Genomic DNA, 12,518 nt, shown 5'->3' on the forward strand with positions numbered 1-12,518 from the left:
GTTTGCATGTGTGTGTTTTTCTTTCTGTGTTTTCCTTCCATCATCACTTGACAACCAGTGTTTATGACCCTGTAACTTAGCTGTTCAGCAGAAGAGACTGATAGAATAAGCACCAGGCTTAAAAGAGAAAATAAGTCTTGGGGGTTGATTCATTTGACAAAAAAACTTTTCAAGGTGGTGCTCCAGCATGGCCGCAGTCACATGACTGAAACAAGTGAAGTTAAAAGATATATAAAGCGAGATGGGGGGGGGTGGAAGTTGCTATGTAAACATTGAGAGAAACGGATGTATAACAAGACACATGCATCTACATTTATTTATATACAGAACATCATCATTGTCATTTTTTAATGTCCTCTTTTCTATGCTTGCATGAGTTAGACAAAACATACAGAGCTACACACACACACACTGTAAAATAGAAAGGAAACATTCCAGAATGTAGTCTCTGATGTACTAAAAGACAAATAGTTACAGCTGGAAGGTTTCCATCATAAGTGTGCTCAATCCTGTCTGATTTGGGGTCAAACAGCAACTATAGTTTCCAGCCAGTGAGAAATCCTCTACCTCTGTAATTCTCAACCTTTTCCCTGTCAGTCATCACCTTTTGCTCAATGCAGTTTGCAATTTGCCTGCTCATGCTCACTCCCTTTACAAAAATTGCATTAACTCTTTAGCTTTCAGATTTCTTTCTCAAATCTATTGCTTATTTACTCACATTGATTTGAATTAATCATGCATTATCTTATAGCTTCAAGATTTCAATGTTATGTGTTAAATTTTTGGAATGACATTGTAGGGTAAGTGTGAATGGTTGGATCTGGTCAGTTTTAACATAAAACATGTAGAATATTTAGGCTGGATATGGCCAGATTAAATACTAAAGGGTTAAACATTCTCCACTACCAAAATCCAGGTCACTATCAAGATACTATCTTTTAGGTAGCGTGTTAGCACTAATCTTATATATTTTTTTTTTGTTGTTGGCACTCCGTCGCTTACGATGTCGAGGGTTCCAGTTGATCCGATCAACGGAACAGCCTGCTCGTGAAATTAATGAGCACTCCACAGACACGTGTACCCCTAACGTAGTTCTCAGGGATATTCAGCGTGACACAGTGTGACAAGGCTGACCCTTTGAATTACAGACACAACAGAAACAGGAAGTAAGAGTGAGAGAAAATTGTGGTGGAAGAGTACGGCAGGGTTCGCCACCACCCCCTGCCGGAGCCTCGTGGAGCTTTAGGTGTTTTCGATCAATAAACACTCACAACGCCCGGTCTGGGAATCGAAACCGTGATCCTATGACCGCGAGTCTGCTGCCCTAACCACTGGGCCATTGCGCCTCCACTGATCTTATATATCAAAACATCACTAATTATGCCAGTTGTTTTTTTTTCTCATTCAACTCTTTATATATCAGTTTGGTTATTAAAACACTTTTAATTTCACTCTTGCACTTATTGCTTTCATTTTAGTTCTGTTCAACACTACAAGAGCTTAAATTGTGCACTAAATATCTATTTTCTCTTGAAATGTTAACTGGTATATTGACTTGTCTACATAAAATTAATTACCCTATTGCTTCTGATTTTCGAAATGAAAATTTAGTTAATCTGACTGAACACATTGTTGTATGCTCTATTTCCTGTGAAAATATTCTATCACATGTACACAGCTACATGTGATCTATAAATTATTTTTCAATATCCACCCATCCATCCATCTTCTCTTCCCACTATTCCTGGGATGGTTGTTGGGGTAGAATCCAAAGCCACCATCTCCATAGGGTCCTATCAGAAGCAACTGTCATTAGATGTTCCAGCTGTATTCTAAGTGTAGCCAAGTGAGACTACAGATATTGTCCAACCATCTTGTCCTTCTACCTCTAAATCTCCTACTTGTTGGCTCAGCTTGGAAGAATCTGTTTTGTGATTCCTTTCTGTGACATTCAAATTTTATTTCTGTAGTATTGGAGCTGTGACTTCTCAATATGGAGAAGTAACAGATTGATCTGAAGAGACTCCCTGATCTTCAAGCCATGCATCTTGTCAAGGAATGTTACTCCAGAGAGTAGCATTGGGTTAGTCTGGAGGAAGGGGCTATACTCATAGCCTTTGCTCTCCTTCCAAAATTAATGAGACTGATTTGGCTAATGTTTCTTCTGAACAGTTACAAATTGATAGTTGTAGGATAAACATGGGTTGAGAAGAAATTCTAAATTAAAAATTGTGTTCAGTGCAGGACATAGGGAGGTGGGATGTATAGAATATAGATGGTGAAGAGGAAGAGAGAGATGAGTAAGTTGGAATGTGTTGGTGAGTGACTCCAGTTAGTTGATTGGGTACACGGATGAGATGCCGAATGCACTTTTGCCAAACGACAAGATGCCGAAGCCAAGAAGTGAAATGAACATAAAGCCAAATGGACAAGATGCCAGAAAGACAAATGAAAATTAAAATATATGATAATCATTTTATTCCTACAATATGGCCATTTGACAAATTGAATTGGTCATTAAACTATGTAGGTAAGAATGTTTTTTTTTATTATTGTGTCCGTTCGGCTTTATGTCCATTTGGCATTGTCTGTTGAGCTTCTTGGCTTCAGCTCCTTGTCCTTTGGCAAAAGAACATAGGGCATCCTGTCCGTGCATGGTTGATTGGCTTATTTTTGGATACCATCTAGGATATTTGTATGTATAGCAGCAACCTCATCCCAGAGGAAGAAACAGTACTCCAATGTACACATCTGTAAATGAATACCTAATCATATGTAATATAGCTTTACATACAGGTGTAGGCATGGCTGTGTGTTAAGAAGCTTGCTTTCCAACCACATGGTTTCAGGTTCAGTCCCATTGCATGGCACCTTGGGCAAGTGTCTTCTATTATAGTCCTGAGCCAACCAAAGTCTTGTGAGTGTATTTGGTAGATGGAAACTGCAAGAAGTTAGTGTGCGTGTGTGTGTATGTGTTTATCCCTTACCACTGCTTGACAACTGGTATCAGTTTGTTTATGTCCCTATAACTTAGTGGTTCAGCAAAAGACACCGATAGGATAAGTACCAGGCTTTTAAACGAATGAGTGTGTAAGTACTGGAGTTGATTTATTCGACTAAACCCTTCAAGGCAGTGCCCCTAATGTGGCTGCAATGTGATCCAATGACTGAAACAATTACAAGATAAAAGATATGTATTGCATGTTCTAATATATTTATATGCCTGTATAGATAACTGAAACAGGTTTCCTATTCAGATCCTGTTGGGTTCAGTATAATAAGTACTTGTTTTGACCAAGGTTATGTCCTGTAAAGCAGGACTTGTGATCAAAGGCATTTCAGTCTTAACTATTGTGTCTTTTTGTGTGTCTATGATTATATTGTCCAATGTGTCATTCCTCTTTGATTATAGGGTGTGATTTGAAGGAGATTTGGTTGTTATTTCTAGCAGGTTGAGTGATGCTGGAGTTGTTTCAGGTATATTTCGCCCCCCACAAAACTGTTGTGTGTGTGTAAAACTATTTTAGTTGTTAGTCTTCTCATCAAAATGGTTTCCATTCATTATGAAATGTTTCTCTATGGTAGTGTTGCATTTAATTTTAGTCAAATTTGTGTTTTTGACATTGACAAATGTAAACAGAGCACCATCTTGTTGCTGCTTTATAACTTTTATGATGTATTACATTTGAACTGGATATTATGAGCAAACATATCTATAGATGCTTACTCCAGTGTTATGTCAAGTTTATTAGTCTTATTCTTTAACACTATTTGTTCATGTTGATCTACATACTACAGTCTTCAGTATGCAATTGTTCCTAAAGACAATTGCTGGTCAGTGGAACTGTTAACTCTTGTATTTCTCTGTTATACTAAAATCTACTTTCCTAAACTTCAGATTGATTTTATCAATTTTTTCCCCTTAGTATGTTTTCTAAATGTGAGAGTGTTGAATAGTCTACAGGCAATGTATTTCTTCTAAGAAGGGAGGGGAAAAAAAGTGAAGAATAATATTTGTAGTCCTTGAATGGAAGATTTTAAATGTGTGTTGTAATCCATAACTTCAAAGGATTCTATATTCAACTGTAGACCTTCTTCACATTTCAGAATTTACTATTTAATTGAAGTCATTTTGTCCCCATTTTTGTAAGTGAGTCCACATTACTTCACTTTTAGTAATTCGCATAACAATTTAAGATAATTATAGAATATCCAAAACTACATTCACCACATGACAGAAAGAGCATTTGGAAGAAATGTCAAAAAGTTAGTAATTGATAAGTAAAGTAAAACCTGGTAATTGACAATACAAAACATAACGAAAAGAAGTGGTCACTGTTTATCATTAGAACATGTAACAATTGCTGCAATAGGCATATTTGTTCTTTGTAGTGTGTTAGGATTGCTGGTTACAAATGTTTTAAAGGGACGACCTTGCTTCCCAACCACATGATGTTCCCTTCTCTATACAGTTTTCTACTATAGCTTTGGGCCAACCAAGCCTTGTGAGTGAATTTGGTAGACAGGAACTAAAAGTCTGTCGTGTGTGTGTGTGAAAAGGATGAAATGATGTTTGCTCATTGTCTGTTTGCAAAAAATTATGTTTTAATCAGAATTACATGAGGTGTAATATTTGCTTAAGTAGTAGGATAATACATCCAAAGGTCTGCAGTTTTTATCACAGTTAATTTTGAGTATTGGGCTAAGGGCCTGAAGATAGATGGTTTGCTGAGACTGCATTACACCTTGTAGTAAATTCAATTAGAATGTAATGGTACAATTGTATTTCAAGCAGTAGCACCTTCTCAGCTAATGGGTCATTTCTGATCATCAAACTGTTTGTCTTTTTTCCCCTTTTATGACAAATCACCTGGCCTTTCCAACGTTGACTGTGTCAACTGTGTGAGTATATGTGTGTGTGTATGTAAAAGGGAGGTGTATGTGCAATGGAAATGGGATGGTGAGCGTTCAACGCTGAAAAGAAAAATCAGACAGCATTTCAATTCTGAGTATATGTGTATATGTGTGTGCATGTACAAGGGAAGTATGTGAATGTTTGTATCTGTGATTTATTGTATACCTTATTTATATATAAAATACTACAATTAGCCATCATTTTTGATGGCATAGGGTCAGCTAGCTTTTAATAATTGGTTTTGGTCTCTCAATATCAGCTGACAGTCATTGTTAAGATTTTGTTGATTGTAGAAGGATGACCTTTTGTAATTTTGATGAACCTAAAGATGATGACTGTCTACTGTTTTGAATATTTGTCAATTATGTTATTAAATTTTGTATTAATAAAAAAAAACAAAAAAACTCAGGTAGCAGGAATGGAACAGTCAAATATGGAAGCTTAAATTCACTGAAACTGTGTTATTACAGAAATTCTCAATATAACAGAGTAATTTATTCTATGGAAAACCAAAATTATTAGGTGGTAATTGTTTACTTAAATGTTTACAGTTGTTTTTACTTTTCCTCCTTTTTTTTTTTCCAAAATGTTAAGCTCCATATCATTTGATATAGTTTGGAATATAATTTAATATCAAGCCTTTTCACTCTTTGTTAATCAGAGACAATTTACTCCCACCTTCAATAAGCCATTATTCGTTGTGACCATTTTTATAATTATTAAAAGAATTTTCTGCTGAGGTGTTTGACAGAATGACACTGATGCTATTGAGGTTTTTTTTTTCTTTACACACTTTTGAAAAAGCTTTTCAATATAACTTAGCAAAATATCCTCTCATCTTAGTATTAATCAACAGCACGGCATTCTCTAAGATCATGAAAGATCCTTGATTCACATTCAAGACAAGTTTTAACCTAAATTTAAGCTGATTTCCCAGCAGCAGCAGCGCTATGGTCATCCAAAGTAATGCTGTCCATAGCACTAGTAGTGGATTTTTCCTGCTGGATGGTAGAAATGGCATTCTGCAACTTGTAGGCTTTCCCTTCTTTATGAGACACAACAAAGGTATGGTAAACTGGTTTTGAATGGCTTCCTTGTTTTGTCCTTTGCAAAAATAAAATGAAATAAAATAAAACTAAAAAACTTGAAAAGCCACTTGGGCCAATGGTATAGGAAATTTACAATATTTTGATATTTGTCTAAGAAAAATGATAATGTCATTAATATGTTTATCCAGGCTGTTGTTTCAAAAAATATGCTTTTATTCATTCACTGTCTATATTTTTGCTGCTAGTAAATGATGCTATGAAATTATTTGTTTTTGAGTAATATGTAGTGCCATTTCAGCCTCCACATTTATAATTTCAGACCACTCTGAAAAAAACCCAGCTGCTGTAATGCCGTGTCTTAATAGACTGAATTTTACTGTTAGTAATTAACATAACAATATGAGATAATTATAGAATATCCAGTACTACAATATGTCTAGTTGTGGTACTGATTACAAATTTGTTATTTATTCTTATGACCCAGAAATTTAAAAAATATGCGGGATTAATTACTGTAATTAGTAATTTAACATCTATTTTATTATGCCTAAGTCAAACTAAATATGACAATTTGAACCTCAAGCCAGTTACAGAACAGGACCATTTGATTTTATTCTTCTATGTTGCTTATATTTTCAACATTTACACTTTTATTTTTCATTTTGCATGCAACATTTGTTAAGTTATAGTTTCTTAGTCCTTAAGATATTTTTTCTTTCCATCTCTTTCCTTTTCTGTATGTAGATGGAGTTCAAACAAAATATATTATTCTCTAGTTCATTTTCTAGTTATGCTCAACTACAGTTTAATTTTAGAAATAACATTTATACTAACAAATAATCTCACTGTCTGTCTAAATCAGTTGGCGATATTTTGCAAGAAGAGTTTTAGCAATGAGAAACAAGAGTAATGAAACGTAAACATTATTTGGTAAGTTGGTTTAGTTGTTGCCTCATTTGTTTTATGTATTGTGATAATTGTAGCTCTTAAAAGTAGTCGCTGTCTGGATGTTGCACTGCAGTGGTAAACATGAATATTCCAGAGTTCGAATATGACCTGTGCTGTGGAAGAGGTATGAGACATCAAGTGGGTGCTATTACAATTTGGACATATGTGAATGGTTTCTGAACATATTTAAGTGCAATAGTAATTTTTTAATTTGCCCATTATTGATCTGCTATGGATCAAAAGCCTCATCATATCATTACCAAGTTATCTCTACAGTTTCTAGGTCTATTTGTCCATACTGGCTCATTGCAAGTTGCATGGAATTTTTCCATGGTTGGTGATTAGCTTGATCATTGGTACCTGGTTAGAATGTGAAATAGGAATGCAAACAGCTAGAACAAATACCACTAGGCTTCATCTCTTACACTGTAACAATTCTGCTAATCCTCCACTTTATGGTCTCTGATGTTTATTGCTATTCATCATGCCTCGAGATGATTTTTTTAAAAGTTCAAGAGGAAGAAGTTGTGCATGTGTTGACAGTTTTTTTTTTTTTTGTTGATAATTGGAAAATGATTCTTAAATTTCACTCTTTCACAGATTATAGTACCCCCTGAGCCATTCCTAGTATTGCTTATGTAATGTTGGTAATCTATCCTTTATCTTTTCATCTCCTGCAAGTTACTTGGTAATCTCACTACTGCTAGTGTCATGTAAAAAGCAGCCAATACCTTCTGTGAAATGGTTGGCATCAGGAAGGGCACCCAGTTATAGAAACCATGCCAAAACAGAGAGTAGAGCTTGGCATTGTTCTCTGAATTGCCAGCTCCTGCCAAACCAATCCATGCCAGCATGGAAAATGAATGTTACATAATGATGATGATGATAACATTTCTGAACATACATGGTCTGATCAATAAGTATCTGAACTGTTGCCATAGTAATGAAGCTAAAGCACGCAGAGTGAAGCTGCTTGGCATAAATTGACCTTGAACTCTGCTGTGCATGCGCAATGTTTTAATGTTCTAGCTCACTTCTGCTGTTTGCAGCAGTGCTTGGAAGTAAGATGTGTAGCATGTGACCATGACAGAGAAAGTTGAACAGAGAGTCTGCATCAGATTTTGTCAAAAACTTGGTAATACCTGCTCAGAGACCTACCCAAAGTTTTCAGAAAGTCGTCATTGTTCTTAATACAGTCAAGATCTTGTGCAACTGAAACCTAAGTATCTTTTTAGTCAGCTGAATGCAATTTTGGCACAGACTTTGCAGACACACATCTCGTACCCAAATCTTCAGTGATAATGGACTGAACTGAACCATAACTAATCTGCACATCCTCTGATAACTCATGGATGGGGATGCAACAATTTCCCCTCACAACTGCATGCATATCTGTGATGTTTTTCTCAGTTCTGCTGGTTGTGTGTCACCCAGAACATTCGCCAGTATCAACATTCTTTCGGCCATCTTGGAAATGTCTGAACCATTTGTACACTTGTGTGTGGCTCATACACTTTCTGCAACTTTGCATAGGCCTCTGAGCAGTTATTACCTTGACAACTTTCTCTGTCCTGGCCAGTGTGACAATCATATGCTACACACCTTCCCTCCAAGCACTGCTGTGAACAGTGGAATTGAACTAGAATGTTAAAACTTAGTGTGCATGCACAACAGTTCAAGGTCAATCTTTGCCAAGTGGCTTCACTCTGTGTGTTCTAGCTTTGTTACTATGGCAACAGTCTGGATACTTATTGATCAGACCTCATATGTAGAAAGTATTATTGTGTTTTCCAGGTGTTAGTGACAGACTTAACTGTGGTGTGATGTAAGTAGCTTCAAATTAGTACTCTGTGAGTTTTATTTAGCTGATTATGTGTTGTTAGTGGTAGATATGTTAGTAAAGTATGAGAATTTTTCTCTGTACACACACACACACACACATTTGCACAATGTTATTATTTTACATCAACTTTCCATGCTTTAGGTTGGAGGGGTTATTCAGAGAACTCCTTGAAGGGTTGGTGAATTGCATCTCACCTAAATGTTTATTTTTTTGGTTGATTTCTATGACTGGATGCTTTTTCCAAACACCAACCCCTTTACAGAGTGTATTCAGTTCATTTTATAATGGCACTAGTTCCAGAGAGTTTATCATGTGTTTGATAAGACTAAAGGGTCCTCACAGCTCCATACTTTACAGAGTGTACAAGATGTGTTTTAGCATGGCACCAACACTAAAGAAATTGTTGTCTTCAACATATTCAGTCTATATTTCATTGTGTGCTGAGTGACCTCTATCATTACCTTCCCTGCTTATTGTTTCCACCTACCATCTCCTTCTTGTGCCTTCATCCACTGCTCTCTCTCTTTCTCTCTCTCTCTCTCTCTCTCTCTCGCTATACTCCATCCTTAACACTTATCTTATTTTCCCAATACCCTCATACCCTTCACCCTTGATCCACTCATATATATCTCTCACCACCACCTACTGGTGTCACGTCTATCCCATCTCAAATCATCTCTCCTCATATTCTTATGAAACTTTGGTCTCTATTCTCTGGTGCCTCTCACCCAGCCCAATCCTCTGTAACACTTTACCTATATTTACCCCCTCTATGCCCTGAGAGTATGTTCTGACTTCTCTCTCTCTCTCTCTCTCTCTCTCTCTCTCTCTCTCTCTCCCTCTCTCTCTCTCTCTCTCTCTCTCTCTCAAAATATTTCTGTATCTCTTATACAGCATGACAGCCATCTTTTAACCTCTCATCAGCTGGCACAAAGCCATCTCTCTCAACATTTCTCCCCGCTGCATGAAAAACACCCAGTACATTCTGTAAAATGGTTGGTGTTAAGAATGGCATCCAGCCATAGAAACCATGCCAAAGCAGCCACTAGTGCTTAGCACAGCCCTCTGGATTGCCAGCTCTTGTCAAACCATCCAACCCATGGCAGTATGGAAAGCAGGCATTAAATGATGTTCAAAATCTGCTGAAGCTAACTTTACCAGGCTCCCAACTACACCACTCTCTTTGGTTTGCGCTCATACCACATGTTGCTTCTCTCTAGCCCCCACTTTCCACAGAGTTTCCAATGTAGCACTTGCTATCTCATTGTGTCATTGCAATTTATATTGGTTTCAAGCAAGTCAGAGGCATTCGTTCATGATATAAGCAATGGTTTCATCAACTCTATTACAGATTTGGCATGGTAGAGATGCTTGTTCTTAAGGTTGACACTTCAATTTGCGACCAAAGCTTGGTCTTGTGTGCCAGTATTGTGCTTTTGGTCTCCTTTTTTCATTGTTCCCTTCTTCAGCCAGTCCCACCTGTTTTCCAGCAATTTCAGTTGTGACTTCACGGAACTGATTGTGTAGTCCATCCCTTGCTGCATAGTGATTCTTCATGTCCTTCTTATACTTCTTGTTTTGTTCTTTTCTTTTTCCCTGATTCCAATATGCCCCCTTCTCTAACTTCCCCTTGCAAGGTTTTCTTACTTTGGGACAGATACTTCAGCAGGTTCCCAAGATCAATATGCACATAGTCTTCCACACATGTCAGTCCCTTTCCTCCATTTGCTCTCTTCATGCATAGGCTGTCAGTGTCTGCATGTGGATGATGAGCTCCAGGCATTGTTAGGAGCTTTCTTATTTCTTTATTGCCCACAAGGGGCTAAACATAGAGGGGACAAACAAGAACAGACAAAGGGGTTAAGTCGATTACATCGACCCCAGTGTGTAACTGGTACTTAATTTATCGACCCCGAAAGGATGAAAGGCAAAGTCAACCTCGGCAGAATTTGAACTCAGAACGTAACGGCAGACGAAATACCGCTGAGCATTTTGCCCAGCGTGTTAACGTTTCTGCCAGCTCGCCGCCTTGTTAGGAGCTTCTTGTCTCCCTGACCAGCTCTCTTAGTTCATCTTCTGTACACTCAAGAATTGTGCGTGAAATTATTTATTGCTGAAATTGTGTTTTTTGGCATTCAACTTTTGAAGTTTGAAATTTTTCTTAATCATTGCAAATACTCTTTCATTGTCTTTTCTTTCATATCATTATGCATAATTTAATCTGCTTCAAACATCCCCATGTATTTGTATTTGGACTTAGATTCAATTACCTTCATCATTTCACCACTTGACATATATCTTCTGCTCTGACAAGCTTTCCTCACCTCATCATCATTGCAGCACATTTTGAAAGTCCAGACTCCATCTTGATATTATTTGAAAAAATCCACAGAGATTGAATTAGACTGTCCAGTTCTGTTTTACTTTTTTGAACAACTTCAAATCATCCATGAATAACAGGTGATTAAGCTTTCCTTTACCACTTTCCAGATCATTATTATTATTATTATTTTTATCCTTAGTTGAGCTTGGTGAGTTATGTCTATTAAATTTGTGCATATTAGATGCAGCTGTAATGGATCCAGTGCTAGTCGTAGTGGAATAGGATAATTTAAGCATGGATCAGTTAAAGATTAAGTGTGATACTTATGGTGTGGCGGGAAGTTGGATTTGATAACAGCGAAAAATTAATCAGGTAGGTCCTTAACATTTAAAGAGAATGGAGTGTATACCAAAGTATACTTCTGTCACCCCTCACCCTGCTTCTATTAGGTTATCTTGGAGGTGCAGAATTCAAGTTCCTAGTGAGTGTCTGGGATGTAATTTTATCTTCAGGATTATATTTTGTACTAGTTTTGTGGGTGAGGAAAAGGCAGTTGGCCATTTTCAGTAAATTGTTTGCTATGGTGTAGAGTATTGAGTTGAGTGTTCCTATCTTGAGGGGAGTGTTTTGTTCATTGTTTTGAGATACTGAGAATTAAGATCTAATTGTGCTAAGTAATTCTTAGGCTCAGTGTTAGACAGGAATTCTATTTTGTGGGAGAAAACTGCTGGCTGATAGGGCTTGATAATAATAGGCGGCGGGTTTATTAAATATTTCTTCAGTTGTAGAGAGATAAGAAATTCTAATAGAGATATCCCTAATTACAATGAACATTGATATACTTTAGGTAGTTGATAGGCTTATAGTACAGGGAATATAATGAATAGTTTAAATCTAAGGTTACATCTAGGAAATTGTAACCTGTACTCTTTGAAAACTCATACCTACCTCACTTTCTCTCCAAAGATGGAACTAGTAACTTCTATCATCTTTTAGCTTGGACTTTCCTCAATACTTCAACAATGTAGCTGCTATGGATATTATCATTTACTAAGTATTTCATTCATTCTTTGGTTATGGAACTAATAACCAATATTATATTTCTACTTTGGGCACCCCTTAGCTATTCAACGAACTGGTAACTACTAATTTAAGGATACGTAGCTTACATGAAAATCCTTGTTCAATAATGCATGTTCCACATGTCTAGCTATTCGAGAAATAGCTGTAAGAGACTTTACCAATTTACTATAACTACTCCACAGTACCGCCTGACTGGCTCCTGTAGGATTTTCGAGCGAGATCGTTGCCAGTGCCCCTGGACTGGCTTGTGCGGGTGGCACATAAAAGACACCATTTCGAGCGTGGCCGTTTTCGTGCGGGTGACACGTAAAAGCACCCACTACACTCTCTGAGTGGTTGGCGTTAGGAAGGGCATCC

General features: G+C 37.0%; 1 protein-coding gene across 12 annotated transcripts in view; it reads left to right on the top strand.

Annotated features, from left to right (window-relative positions):
* LOC106881457 (protein-L-isoaspartate(D-aspartate) O-methyltransferase) overlaps positions 1-12,518 on the top strand; it is a 59,285-nt gene that overhangs the window by 42,018 nt on the left and 4,749 nt on the right. For 4 of the 12 annotated variants that reach the window (XR_001410859.2, XR_001410860.2, XR_008264347.1 and 1 more), the window contains 2 exons: positions 6,827-6,894; positions 11,096-11,215. The exons of 4 other annotated variants lie outside the window; for them this stretch is intronic. Coding sequence is in view for 1 of the 8 variants with exons in the window: in XM_014931843.2 (XP_014787329.1) it covers positions 6,827-6,884 (58 nt within the window). In the remaining 7 variants the exon portion in view is untranslated. The remainder of the gene's footprint in view (positions 1-6,826; positions 6,895-11,095; positions 11,216-12,518) is intronic. 4 more of the 12 variants (XR_008264343.1, XR_008264346.1, XM_014931843.2 and 1 more) reach the window with 2 other exon arrangements.

Source organism: Octopus bimaculoides, chromosome 6, assembly GCF_001194135.2.
Source record: "Octopus bimaculoides isolate UCB-OBI-ISO-001 chromosome 6, ASM119413v2, whole genome shotgun sequence".
In the NCBI taxonomy this organism is placed as follows: Eukaryota; Metazoa; Mollusca; class Cephalopoda; order Octopoda; family Octopodidae; genus Octopus; species Octopus bimaculoides.